The 14,935-nt window shown below is 39.8% G+C and overlaps 1 protein-coding gene across 4 annotated transcripts in view; it reads right to left on the reverse strand.

The window, feature by feature from the left end:
* Positions 1–14,935, reverse strand: part of CPN1 (carboxypeptidase N subunit 1) — a 63,221-nt gene that overhangs the window by 15,754 nt on the left and 32,532 nt on the right. For all 4 annotated transcript variants that reach the window (XM_082408140.1, XM_082408138.1, XM_082408137.1 and 1 more), the window contains 5 exons: positions 13,023–13,178; positions 10,364–10,546; positions 9,035–9,146; positions 7,268–7,407; positions 5,531–5,630 (listed from right to left, as the gene is read on the reverse strand). In XM_082408140.1, coding sequence (XP_082264266.1) covers positions 5,531–5,630; positions 7,268–7,407; positions 9,035–9,146; positions 10,364–10,546; positions 13,023–13,178 — 691 coding nt within the window. The remainder of the gene's footprint in view (positions 1–5,530; positions 5,631–7,267; positions 7,408–9,034; positions 9,147–10,363; positions 10,547–13,022; positions 13,179–14,935) is intronic.

Here is a 14,935-nt window from a genome sequence, read left to right on the forward strand (position 1 = left end):
GAAACACAAGAGAAGAAAAGGACCTACAAAAACAAACCCAAAACAATTAAGAAAATGGTCATAGGAACATACATATCGATAATTACCTTAAATGTGAATGGATTAAATGCTCCAACCAAAAGACACATGCTCGCTGAATGGATACAAAACCAAGACCCATATATATGCTGTCTACAAGAGACCCACTTCAGACCTAGGGACACATAAAGACTGAAAGCGAGGGGATAGAAAAAGATATTCCATGCAAATGGAAATCAAAAGAAAGCTGGAGTAACTATACTCATATCAGATAAAATAGATTTTAAAATAAAGAATGTTACAAGAGACAAGGAAGGACACTACATAATGATCAAGGCATCAATCCAAAAAGAAGATATAACAATTATAAATATATATGCACCCAACATAGGAGCACCTCAATACATAAGGCAACTGCTAACAGCTCTAAAAGAGGAAATCGACAGTAACACAATAATAGTGGGGGACTTTAACACCTCACTTACACCAATGCACAGATCATCGAAAATGAAAATAAATAAGGAAACAGAAGCTTTAAATGACACAATAGACCAGATAGATTTAATTGATATTTATAGGACATTCCATCCAAAAACAGCAGATTACACTTTCCTCTCAAGTGTGCATGGAACATTCTCCAGGATAGATCACGTCTTGGGTCACAAATCAAGCCTCAGTAAATTTAAGAAAATTGAAATTATATCAAGCATCTTTTCTGACCACAACGCTATGAGATTAGAAATGAATTATAGGGAAAGAAACATAAAAAACACAAACACATGGAGGCTAAACAAGACATTACTAAATAACCAAGAGATCACTGAAGAAATCAAAGAGGAAATCAAAAAATACCTAGAGACAAATGACAATGAAAACACAACGATCCAAAACCTATGGGATGCAGCAAAAGCAGTTCTAAGAGGGAAGTTTATAGCTATACAAGCCTACCTCAAGAAACAAGAAAAATCTCAAATAAGCAATCTAACCTTACACCTAAAGGAACTAGAGAAAGAAGAACAAACGAAACCCAAAGTTAGCAGAAGGAAAGAAATCATAAAGATCAGAGCAGAAATAAATGAAATAGAAACTAAGAAAACAATAGCAAAGATCAATAAAACTAAAAGCTGGTTGTCTGAGAAGATAAACAAAATTGATAAACCATTAGCCAGATTCAACAAGAAGAAGAGGGAGAGGACTCAAATCAATAAAATTAGAAATGAAAAAGGAGAAGTTACAACAGACACCGCAGAAATACAAAGCATCATAAGAGACTACTACAAGCAACTCTATGCCAATAAAATGGACAACCTGGAAGAAATGGACAAATTCTTAGAAAGGTATAACCTTCCAAGACTGAACCAGGAAGAAATAGAAAATATGAACAAATCAATCACAAGCAGTGAAATCAAAACTGTGATTAAAAATCTTGCAACAAACAAAAGTCCAGGACCAGATGGCTTCACAGGTGAATTCTATCCAACATTTAGAGAAGAGCTAACACCCATCCTTCTCAAACTCTTCCAAAAAATTGCAGAGGAAGGAACACTCCCAAACTCATTCTATGAGGCCACCATCACCCCGATACCAAAACCAGACAAAGATACTCCAAAACAAGAAAATTACAGACCAATATCACTGATGAATATAGATGCAAAAATCCTCAACAAAATACTAGCAAACAGAATCCAACAACACATTAAAAGGATCATACACCATGATCAAGAGGGATTTATCCCAGGGATGCAAGGATTCTTCAATATATGCAAATCAATCAATATGATACACCATATTAACAAATTGAAGAAGAAAAACCATATGATCATGTCAATAGATGCAGAAAAAGCTTTTGACAAAATTCAACACCCATTTATGATAAAAACTCTCCAGAAAGTGGGCATAGAGGGAACCTACCTCAACATAGTAAAGGCCATATATGACAAACCCACAAAAAACATCATTCTCAATGGTGAAAAACTGAAAGCATTTCCTCTAAGATCAGGAACAAGACAAGGATGTCCACTCTCACCACTATTTTTCAACATAGTTTTGGAAGTCCTAGCCACAGCAATCAGAGAAGAAAAAGAAATTAAAGGAATACAAATTGGAAAAGAAGAAGTAAAACTGTCACTGTTTGCAGATGACATGATACTATACATAGAGAATCCTAAAGATGCCACCAGAAAACTACTAGAGCTAATCAATGACTTTAGTAAAGTTGCAGGATACAAAATTAATGCACAGAAATCTCTTGCATTCCTATACACTAATGATGAAAAATCTGAAAGAGAAATTATAGGAACACTCCCATTTACCATTGCAACAAAAAGAATAAAATACCTAGGAATAAACCTACCTAGGGAGACAAAAGACCTGTATGCATAAAACTATAAGACACTGATGAAAGAAATTAAAGATGATACCAACAGATGGAGAGATATACCATGTTCTTGGATTGGAAGAATCAATATTGTGAAAATGACTATACTACTCAAAGCAATCTACAGAGTCAATGCAATCCCTATCAAATTACCAATGGCATTTTTTATGGAACTAGAACAAATCATCTTAAAATTTGTATGGAGACACAAAAGACCCCGAATAGCCAAAGCAGTCTTGAGGGAAAAAAACGGAGCTGGACGAATCAGACTCCCTGACTTCAGACTATACTTCAAAGCTAGAGTAATCAAGACAATATGGTACTGGCACAAAAACAGAAATACAGATCAATGGAACAAGATAGAAAGCCCAGAGATAAATCCATGCACCTATGGTCAACTAATCTATGACAAAGGAGGCAAGGATATACAGTGGAGAAAAGACCATCTCTTCAATAAGTGGTGCTGGGAAAACTGGACAGCTACATGTAAAAGAATGAAATTAGAATACTCCGTAACACCATACACAAAAATAAACTCAAAATGGATTAGAGACCTAAATGTAAGGCCAGACACTATAAAACTCTTAGAGGAAAATATAGGAAGAACACTCTTTGACATAAATCACAGCAAGATCTTTTTTTGATCCACCTCCTAGAGTAATGGAAATAAAAACAAAAATAAACAAATGGGACCTAATGAAACTTCAAAGCTTTTGCACAGCAAAGGAAACCATAAACAAGACGAAAAGACAACCCTCGGAATGGGAGAAAATATTTGCAAACGAATCAACGGACAAAGGATTAATCTCCAAAGTATATAAACAGCTCATGCAGCTCAATAGTAAAAAAAGAAACAACCCAATCCAAAAATGGGCAGAAGACCTAAATAGACATTTCTCCAAAGAAGACATCCAGATGGCCAAGAAGCACATGAAAAGCCGCTCAACATCACTAATTATTGGAGAAATGCAAATCAAAACTACAATGAGGTATCACCTCACACCAGTTAGAATGGGCATCATCAGAAAATCTACAAACAACAAATGCTGGAGAGGGTGTGGAGAAATGGGAACCCTCTTGCACTGCTGGTGGGAATGCAAATTGATACAGCCACTATGGAGAACAGTATGGAGGTTCCTTAAAAAACTAAAAATAGAATTACCATATGATCCAGCAATCCCACTCCTGGGCATATACCCCGAGGAAACCATAATTCAAAAAGACACATGCACCCCAATGTTCATTGCAGCACCATTTACAATAGCCAGGTCATGGAAGCAACCTAAATGCCCATCGATAGATGAATGAATAAAGAAGATGTGGTACATATATACAATGGAATATTACTCAGCCATAAAAAGGAACGAAATTGAGTCATTTGTTGAGACGTGGATGGATCTAGAGACTGTCATACAGAGTGAAGTACGTCAGAAAGAGTAAAACAAATATCGTATATTAACGCATATATGTGGAACCTAGAAAAATTGTACAGATGAACCAGTTTGCAGGGCAGAAATTGAGACACAGATGTAGAGAACAAACGTATGCACACCAAGGGGGGAAAGCGGCGGGGGGTGGGGGTTGGGGGGTGGGATGAATTGGGCGATTGGGATTGACATGTATACACTAATACGTATAAAATAGATAACTAATAAGAACCTGCTGTATAAAAAAAGAAATAAAATTAAATTAAAAAAAAAAAGAATCTATGGGACTTCCCTGTTAGCACAGTGGTTAAGAACCTGCCTGCCAATGCAGGTGACACGGGTTTGAGTCCTGGTCCAGGAAGATCCCACATGCCGTGGAGCAACTAACCTCGCAAGCCACAACTACTGAGCCCGTGTGCCAGAACTACTGCAGCCCACATGCCTGGAGCCTGCGCTCCGCAACAAAGAGAAGCCACCGCAATGAGAAGCTCACGCACTGCAATGAAGAGTAGCCACTGCTCGCCACAACTAGAGAAAGCCTGCGCACAGCAAGGAAGACCCAACACAGCCAAAAAATAATAATAGTAATAGAAAGAAAGAAAGAAAGAAAGAAAGGAAGGAAGGAAGGAAGGAAGGAAGGAAGGAAGGAAGGAAGGAAGGAAGGAAGGAAAGAAAGAAAGAAAGAAAAAGAAAGAAAGAAAGAAAGAAAGAAAGAAAGAAAGAAAGAAAGAAAGAAAGAAAGAAAGAAAGAAAGAAAGAAAGAAAGAAAGAAAGAAAGAATGAATCTAGCAGGCCCTGAAGCTCTTACAGATTCCAAAGCTTGGTTCCCTGTACAGTCCTGGCTCCAGTCACTGAGCTGGAGGATTCTGGTGTCTGATGCTTGACTCTGGGGCTACAGAATTCTACCTTTAGAATGTTGTTGCCTTTGCCTTGAATGAACTGTTCATGTAAGACGTGTTGGGATCACCTTAAAGAATATAAGTTATCTCCTTAAAGCTGAGATTCATCTAGTTTAAACAGACTGTCTGAGCTGTAAGATGCCTGCTTGGTACAGCCTGCATGGTGAAATGTGGCTGAGCATGCTGGTATCAAGGCTGGGGGAGGAAGGCAAATCTCACCTGCCCCTAACCACTGGCAGCTACTGCTCTACATTAAAAACCAAACAAACAACCCCAAACCTGATCAAATTGGGCTGGGGCAGTTGGCAACACCATTGTGCCGTGAGATATTCTGTACCATTCTAGAAGGTTCCAAGTTGGCTTTGAGATCTGCCCCCACCATCAATCTTGCCCTGCAGCGAGCCTATGGAATGCCTTTTACTAACTTTTCCCTGAACGGAGGTGTAGCGAAATGCCTGGCTCAGGGACAAGACTAAACATCAGTTTTACAGTCTTTTTTTTTTTTCTAGCCCATTCCACACCAGTATGTGAGCTATTAATAACCTCAAACCCAGGAAACACCCCTAACAAAGTTGTATGAGGCAGTGACTCCTAAATGCTGAGAGAGCTGTTACATTTACATCTTCCTGGGCCTTGCCTCTTAATTCCTGTCCTCAATCCTGTTATCCTTCCTTCCTCCAATCCACCACCCCCAGTGTCCTTGATGTCCCTGCTGGTCTCACTGGATTACAAACTGGCCTCCTGATTATGCTGAAGGTGGTGAGGGAGTGAAAGCTTCCTTCTCACCCCACTAAGCAGTAGCCACCTACCTGAAGTGACATCATGGTTAATCCCACTGACAGAAATGACAGCGTCCACAAGATTATTATAATTCTCATCCCGCACCATTCCCTTGATGCCTTGGTGTACCTGTAGGAAAGTTTATAGTGTATAGTTATGCTCATAAAACCTTTGTGTGGTGTTTGAGAGTCCACGAAGCCCTTTCCCATGTGTTTCTGCACTTGATCGTCACAAAGATTATGGTGATAGACCCTTGACTGGTCTCTCTGGTCTCACCCCGATCCCCAATAATCTCAATAGAGCAGTCAGAGTGATCCTGTTAAAATCTAAGTCAAATCATGTCACTAATCTACTTTCTATCTCTATGAATTTGACTACTCTTGATATCTCATATAAGTAAAATTATACCATATTTGTTTTTTTGGGGACTGGTTTATTTCACCTAGCATAATGTCCTCAAGGTTCATCCATGTTGTAACATATGACAGAATTTCCTTCTTTTTTAAGGCTGTATGCCCATTGTGTATCTATACCACATTTTGTTTACCCCTTCATCCATCAATGGACACTTGGGTTGCTTTCACCTTTTGGCTACTGTGAACAATGCTGCTATGAACACGCATATACAAACATCTCTTTGAGATCCTGCTTTCAGTTCTTCTGAATATATACCCAGAAGCGGTTTTGCAGGATCATATGGCAGCTCTATTTTTAATTTTTTCAGGAACCACCACACTGTTTTTCATAGTGGCTATACCATTTTACATTCCCACCAACACTGCACCAGGGTTCCAATTTCTCCACATCCTTGCCAACACTTGCTATTTTCTGTCATTGTTTGTAAATTTGTTTTTGTATAGCAGCCATCCTAATGAGTGTGAGGTGGTATTTCACTGTGGGTTTGATTTACATTTCCCTCATGATTTTGAGCATCTTTTCATCTACTTGCTGTTGGCCTTGCACTTGCAATTGTGACTTCATCAGGGAGCCCCTTTTCCCCTAGATATCTTTGTGGTTTACTCCCTTACCTCCTTTAAGTCTGTTTAAATGTCACTTTCTCTGTAAGGCCTTCTTGAAAGCATTTTGCATTTAACATGTTATAAAATTTATTTTATTTCTTCTTTATTGTCTGTCTCTCCTCACTAGAATATAAGCTGCAATATATACAGAGATATTTGTTGTTTGTTTACTCTTCTTTTTAAAATTTATTTATTTATTTGTTTTTATTTTTGGCTGCGTTGGGTCTTCGTTGCTGTGCGCGGGCTTTCTCTAGTTGCGGTGAGTGGGGGCTACTCTTCGTTGCGGTGAGCGGGCTTCTCATTGTGGTGGTTTCTCTTGTTGTGGAGCACAGGCTCTAGGCGTGCGGGCTTCAGTAGTTGTAGCACTCGAGCTCAGTAGCTGTGGCTCATGGGCTCTAGAGCGCAGGCTCAGTAGCTGTGGCGTACAGGCTTAGTTGCTCCCCAGCATGTGGGATCTTCCTGGACCAGGGCTCGAACCCGTGTCCCCTTCATTGTCAGGCGGATTCTTAACCACTGCGCCACCAGGGATGCCCTGTTTGTTTACTCTTAATCCCGACCATATAATACAGTCTCTGACAGATAGTTGTGCTCAACAATGTTGAATGAATTAATTTCACTGGTAGAGAAGCTGACATCTATTGTAATGAGTCAGAGCAAAAGTCAGACCTGAGTCACACAAAACACCTTGCCTACCATCAGAAAACACTTCCCTTTCTGTAACCAGGAATGTTAAAGAATGGGATTTACCTGTTCCAAGAATTGAATTAGGGCTTCCCGATTACCCAGCCACTCGCGCTGTAATTCCTCTTGCCGCGGAAACTTGTCACAACTCAGTTCCAGCGTGATCTCAAAACAGTTGGTATGGAGGTAATTAAAGTCTTGCATTCCTAAGGGAAAGAGGGCGGTGGCAGATTTGTACAACCAGGTTCCCACCCAACACCCCATGCCAAATACAGATTGCTGGGGCTTAACCCCAGGGTTCTGATTCAGTATGTATTCAGTGAACATTTACATTTCTAACAAGTTTCCAGGTGACGCTGATGATGCTGGTCTAGAGACCATACTATCATTTTGATACAAACTTCATGATCTTGGAATTGCACTCCTTTAATTTAGGGTAATGATTCTCAGGGGAGGCAGTGGGTCATGCTTTCCCAGAGGATGGGAAGGGAAAGGGAGGAACAAGTATAATTTGAAAAAGTATATTTTATATTTTAAATTTGGGAGGGGGTACTTATTGCTTTCCTAATGCAAACTAAAGAAAGTAAAGTTCAATCTTCTTGCCTTGGCTTAAGTTAACAGTAAACTATTGGTAGATATTGGTAGATGTAGTAAAGTGACAAGGAAGATGATTCTTAAATCTGTTATCTAGTCTTATAAACTTCCAGTAATACATGATGCTACTTGATGTTCCACATGAATATTAAAGGTAAGGTGTTTTTTTAAAAAATTATCGTATTTGTTCAGTGATTTTTAAACTTTCCGTGACAAAGGGTAATAAATATATATCTGTCTTTGAGAAAAAAAAAATCTTGCCTTGGGTTCAAGTCAGTTTTCGGCCACGATAAGTCTACCGCCTTCCCAGTACATGATGACTCCCTAACCTTCCTCCTGCCCACTCTCCATAGGACCAGCCATCAGCTCAGCCCTCTCCAGTGAGTTTTCTGCTACCTGGGCTCTGACAGGTCAGATGTGACAAGATGGGGAAAGACAGCTGCTGCAACATGATTCCTAAGAGAACCTGGCTTCCTGCTTCAGCCTCCTCCCTAACCTTAGGTTCCCTATCTACTGAAGGTCTGTGAACAGAGGTTCTATCTTGACCCTCAGTGATGGGAAAAGCCCAGGGAATAGAGAGAGAAGCCTCTTGCTGGAGGTTTCTGCTAAGTTATCAATGGCCAATGTCCACAGCAAACCCCTTCTGATGGGAGATGGGTAGGCAGGGTACAGAGAGCACATATCAGAGGAACTGTTTGTGTCCGGGCCAGCATCTCTCCTTCTTTGCTACGTGCGGCATACCTCATGCTACTACGGAAAAACCTTAACATCTATAAACCAGGCATTTCCAAATCCTCTATGTGCATTATTTAATACTTACATCAAAATTACAATGCAAGTAGTGTTATTCTTAAAGTACAGATGAGGAAACTGAAGCACAGAGAAGTTAAGTAATTAGCCTGAAGCCACATAAATGGTGAATGGGTAAGCCTGGTTTCGGCCCAGTGTACCCTTAGAACCCACGCTCTTAACCACTTGACTGCATTATTCCCTTCCTATGCCCTAATCCACTATGTAAACCACCAGTTTTAAAGGACCACAAGGTGTCCCGACCTCCATTTTAAGAATCACAAGATGATGTTAAATGCCAACTTAAGACTTCCCATTTTTCAGATCTCTACTTGAGTGCAAAATATCATTCCTGTCATTTCCCTGTGAAAAAGAATGATAATTTAAAAGGAGAAACGAACCCCATTCTACTTCAGCTTACAGCACTCTTGTGCCTAGCACTCTTCTTACCCTTGCTGAGAGAATACCAGGAAGCCCCATTGGTGATGCCATCTGGGAAGTAATCCCCACAGTTCCAACCTTGGTGCATCCATCCATGTGCATAGGAGTAGACCTTGGCCAGCTACAGGTAAAGCAGGTGGAAAATGACCTTGAGTATCCCCAACTCATAGGGCAATGCTCATACTCAGAAGCAGGGTGAGGCCAAGAAACCCACTAGGTGTAACAACTGATTATTTGCTTTAGCGAAAGAAAATACTAGAAGGAATAGAGAGATGGGGTGTGTGTGCGTGGAGTGGACTAGAGTTAGGAGACCTATCTTCTGATTTTCCCACTATACTGGGCCTAAATTTCTTCAAGTGCAAAGTGAGGGGTAGCACTCGATAATGTATAAGCTCTCTTCTAGGTGTAACTCAATGAGGTGTACCTCATTTTCCAGCCGAGTTTTATAAGAGAAATCAAGAAGCAAGAAAGATAGGCCTTCGTGACAAAAAGAATTATGTATTGGGGGTGAGAGATGTGTGTTGGAAAGAGAGGAATATATTCAAAATCTCTATAATTCTCTTTCATTACTATTTTATAACAGCGGACAAAATGAGATTACTAGAGAAGAAAATGGAATAATATACTTGCTTTGCAAAGCAACAACTAGTGTTATTCTCTATGTAATTCATTAACTGTTGAATTAATAATGTTATCATTATAGGGGAATTCCCTGGCGGTCCAGTGGTTAGGACTCCACACTTTCAATGCTGGGGCCCAGGTTCGGTCCCTGGTCGGGGAACTAAGATCCTGCAAGCCACGAGGTACAGCCCCAAAAAAGAAAAAAATTGAGATACTAAGTAATATTATCATTATATTAATTATATATTATTAATAATATTAACTATAAAATAACTAATCTGTTAATTTTATTCTATTGCTGTTTTGAACTATTATGTAAACCTTTTTCACGTGCATGGTCTATTTTTCATTAATATAGCCATATTACCATAAAACCGTAAATTAGAGCCCCCAAATTCACATTTAATGCTCTAGCTTACCACCAGCACTATTAGGCTTTTGGCATATTTCTTGCTTGTCATTAGCTTAAGTAGTTTTTTACATTTTGGTAACTGTACTGTAAAAAGCTCTCCTATTTATTTACTTTTTCATGAATTTATGCCTTATCATTCAAAACAAAATTTAATATACTAGATTGTAAGCTCTTAACGAGCAGGAGGTGTTTTCAATCATTTTCTGTTCATTCATTCCTAACCGGGTCCTGTGTTACTGATTTGACCTCAGTCACTCTCCTAAGCCCCAAGTTCCTCTGGCTGGACAGGCAGCCATACTGCATACCTTCTGGAAAAGTGTGTCATCAGGCGTGGGGGTATTGGCAGTGCGGCGGAAACCTCGGACCCGGCGCTCAAGGGACTTGTCATATGGGTAATTGGCCACCACTGCTCCTCCATGGAGATTGGCTGAAAGGACAAAGTTGAAGGAGCGGATCCACTGGATCACTGCCTGGGTCTCAGGTTCCACCTGAGGAGAGATGAGAGCTTGGCGGTGAAGCTGCAACTGAAGCCAGATGGCTGTTTACATGAGTTTGTCGGGTTGTGGCCTGAGAGGATGGCATGTCTGACAGGAAGTGGCCTGAGAGGATGGCATGTCTGAATAAAGCAAAGAGAATCCTGCCAGATATGAGAAGTGCAGATGGGGAAATTTTGATCTTTTGCGTGATAGTTTAACAAATTAAGTGAATGGAACACTTGTTTAAAATGAAATCTCATATGGAAACCCAGTATTCAATAGCTGAAAAGAGGTCATCTAGGGCAGTGAAACTATTGTGCATGATGCAAAATAGATACATGTCATGATACATTTGTGAAAACCCACAGAATATACAACATGAAGAGTGAACCCTAATGTAAACTATGGACTTTTGGGTGATGATGACAAGTCAATGCAGGTTCATCACTGTAATAAATGTACCACTCTGGTGGGAGATGTTGATAATGGGAAGCAGGGAATATATGGTAATATTCTGTACTTTCCACTCAATTTTGCTGTGAATGTGAAACTGCTCAAAAATGAAGTCTATCCAAAAAAAAAAAAAAAGAGAGAGAGAGAGAGGGAGAAAAAGAGCAGTTTGAAGAGGGGTAACATGAATTGGAGAGCGCAGAGTCCCAGTTTGGCCTCCTCTGGCAACAAAGAAAGGGTCCTCCAATTTACCCACTGTTCCAGTAGCTTCTGGAGCTCCTCTGCAGAAATTTAGGGTTCTAGTAAATATATCTGAAAATTGCTGGTTTACAGCAATGGTTTTCAACCTCCTCCTTCCCCCAACACATCTGCTGTGTTGTTGACATGTGGACTGTTCTCCTGTGGTCATACCCAAATTTCATGAATTAGACATACTGTAATATGGGCCAGTCTTGGCTAAGTAGTGAGATTCCACCCATTCTATTGCAGATTTCTATTGCAGATTATATTGCTAGTGAGTGACAGTATTCTAAAGAAAGCCTTGAATCTACTGGACTTGTAAGTAAATAATTTACAGTCTTCACTGTTTTTCCTCCCCTCAAGATGGATGTGCTTAGAGGTTATGTGGTGTTAATGTGTTAACGGCTCGTCCTGGACCAAGGGTCAGTTGTGAAGGCCCCCATCTTTTCTATTCCAAGGGAGACTGAATGAATAATGTTGAGTCTCACCCAATCAGAATGGATATAATCCCAAAGGCACCGGTCCAGCTCTGTGACCAGGGCTCAGATTCTTTAAAGCAGTCCTTTCTCCATGTCCTAACCCTCCATCCATCAGAAGGAGGCCAGCCTCTCACTGTTCCTGGCCCATCAAGAGCAAGAGGGACTTCTCATTGTCTTTTTTCCTTCTAAGATGCAGACAGAGGAGCCAGTGGGAGTCTAATTGTTACTGGCTCAATTACCTTATTTTATGTAGACAAGTTTAATCAATCAGAACATCCTTCTGGCTGGATATGTCAACGAGTGCAAAGTTATTTTTGATGTATTATTTGCTTGAGCCAAGAGCATAGCTGCTATCCAAAATCTAAACATGTCGGCATGACTTTTGCTTCAATTCCAAGGGGAAAAACCTGATAATATTCCATCTAGAAACTCCCAATATAAAGCCTTCCACTTGCTTTAATTTTCTCTCCCCAGTCTCTAAGTTTAGATATTCACAGAGAATGTTTAGAACTAGCCCACACAGTGTAAGAAACAGGGTGGTGGTGATGCTCCAAGGATGACAAGAGTCATTCCCAGGAACAGGATGACCATCAGGCTGAAACCATTCGCATTACCAAGGGGTAAGAGGTCTGGGAGCATCAAATGGGATCCTCTGATTGAGAAAGCAAGGGAAATGAGAGTATGGTAAAGTAGTCAAGGGTCATACAGAAAGAGAAGAAGAAAAACTTCTCTTCTGAGGGTGAGACTCCCTAACCTCTTTCTCTAGCTAATTGTTGATAAGCGTACAGTTCATCACATGCAAGAGAGATTTCTCTTTAGAATGTTACAGTTCTCTGTCGACAGTACAGTGCAGTAGAAAGAATGTTGGATGAGGAGTCAGAAGACCTGGGTTTTAATCTTGAGTCCACCAATTACTAGCTGTGTGAGTTTAAATTATTTTTTCTATAAGTGTTATCTGTAAAACGGGGATGGATAACACTGCTTGATGCATTTACCAGAGTGTTACGATGATCAACTGAAACGCTAGCTGAGAAAGAATTCTATAGAATTATAAAGTGCTGTGCAGCGGTATGAAACCACTTTCACCTCCTTTGCCACTCTCACCACTAACATCAAATATCATGTGCTCAGTGAAGGGCTCTATGCTCAGGGAGGAAGGAAATACGAAGAGGCATACGTTACAGTTAGCATTGCTCTGGACAGACTAGCACAGAATTGGGTTGATGCTTTATTATTGCATATTTAGTTGATGTGAAGATTCAGGGAAGAAATTCCAGATGCTGATTTACCTGCTTCTGCTTGCAAATTTTGTCTTATACCTGATTTTTCCAGTTGTCTGGAAGGGGCAAGTGGTGGTTGGGGCCTCCGTTCTTCTCATTGTAGTAGATGTAGGTATTGAGATCAGGGAAGTTGCGGTTCAGGTCCACTCCGTTTGCATTGTTCCTGCCAACCAGATACCCAGAAATGTCCCTGTCCTAGTGGGAAAAAGAAGAAATGAAAGATGAAGGTTTCAGACTGAATGCTCTATTTGAAGAACACTGTATAGTTTTTTTTTTTACACATTAGCTTGATCTATCAAACGATGTAGCATTTTCTTCTTTAACTCATCCAAAGTCCCAGTGGCGTGTTTCAAGTTTCCCTATAAACCACATGCTGGAGGTAGAGATCCCAGGAGAAGCTCTAACAAAAGGAGGGTGTTTCAGGATAATGGGAACCCCTGTTTTAAAAAAATTGTTTATGTCTATTTAATCAGAATGACAGAGGTATGTGCAGTGAGAAAGTATAATTTTTTCAGTTATATATGTATTTTTTTCAGATTATTTTCCATTATAGGTTATTACAAGATATTGACTACAGTTCCCCATGCTATACAGTAAATCCTTGTTGCTTATCTATTTTATGTATAGTAGTTTGTATCTGTTACTCCCATACTCCTAATTTATCCCTCCCCCATCCCTTTCCCCTTTGGTAACTATAAGTTTGTCTTCTATGTCTGAGTCTGTTTCTGTTTTATATAAAGATTCATTTGTATATTATTTTAGATTCCACATATTAGTGATATCACTTATCACTTATAATATTTTTCTTTCTCTGTCTGACTTACTTCACTTAATATGATAATCTCTAGGTCCATCCATGTTCCTGCAAGTGGCAATATTTCATTCTTTTTTATGGCTGAGGAATATTCCATTGGATATTTATACCACAACTTCTTAAACCAATTGTCTGTCGATGGGCACTTCGGTTGTTTCCATGTCTTGGCTATTGTAAATAGTGCTGCTATGAACACTTGGGTGCATGTATCTTTTCAAATTAGAGTTTTCATCTTTTCCGGATATATGCCCAGGAGTAGGATCGTTGGATCATATGGTGGCTCTATTTTTAGTTTTTTAAGGAACCTCCATACTGTTTTCCATAGTGGCTGCACCAGTTTACATTCCCACCAACAGTGTAGGAGGGTGGGAACCTCTATTCTTTAAAAACGGTTTTATTGATATATATAGCTTACATACCACAACATTCATCCATTTTAAGTGTACAATTCAAAGAATTTTAGCATGCTTACAGAATTGTGCAACTTTTACCCCAATTTAAGAATACTTCCATCACCCTGAAAAGAAACCTCATGCCCATTTACAGTCACTCCTCATTTTTACTCCACCCCTAGGTAATCACTTTCTGTCTCTATGGATTTGCCTTTTCTGGACATTTCAGTAAGTGGGATCATATATTATATGTTTGGCTTTTTTCACTGGGCAAAATGTTTTTGAGGTTCCTGCATGTTGTAGCATGTATCAGGACTTCATTCCCTTTTATTTCTGAATAATTCCATTATATGGATTTATCACATTGTGTTTATCCATTCACCAGTTAATAGACTGTATTTGTTTCCTGGGACTGCTGTAACAAATTACCACAAACTAGGTGGCTTATAACATCAGAAATGTATTCTCTCACAGTTCTGGAGGCTAGAAGTCTGAAATCAAGCAGGGTCATGCTCTCTAAAGGCTTTAGAGGAGGATCCTTCTTTGACTCTTCTAGCTTCTGGTGGTTGCTGACAGTCCTTGGCGTCCCTTAGCTTGTAGATGCCTCACTCCGATTTCTACTTCTATCTTCACATAGTCTTCTCCCCTGTATGTCTGTGTCTCTGAGTACAAATTGCTCTCTTCTTATAAGGACACCGGTTATATTTGACTTAGGTCCCCTAATCCAGTATGACTTCACTTTAACT

This window comes from Balaenoptera borealis (assembly GCF_965194805.1).
Source record: "Balaenoptera borealis genome assembly, chromosome: 10".
NCBI lineage: Eukaryota > Metazoa > Chordata > Mammalia > Artiodactyla > Balaenopteridae > Balaenoptera > Balaenoptera borealis.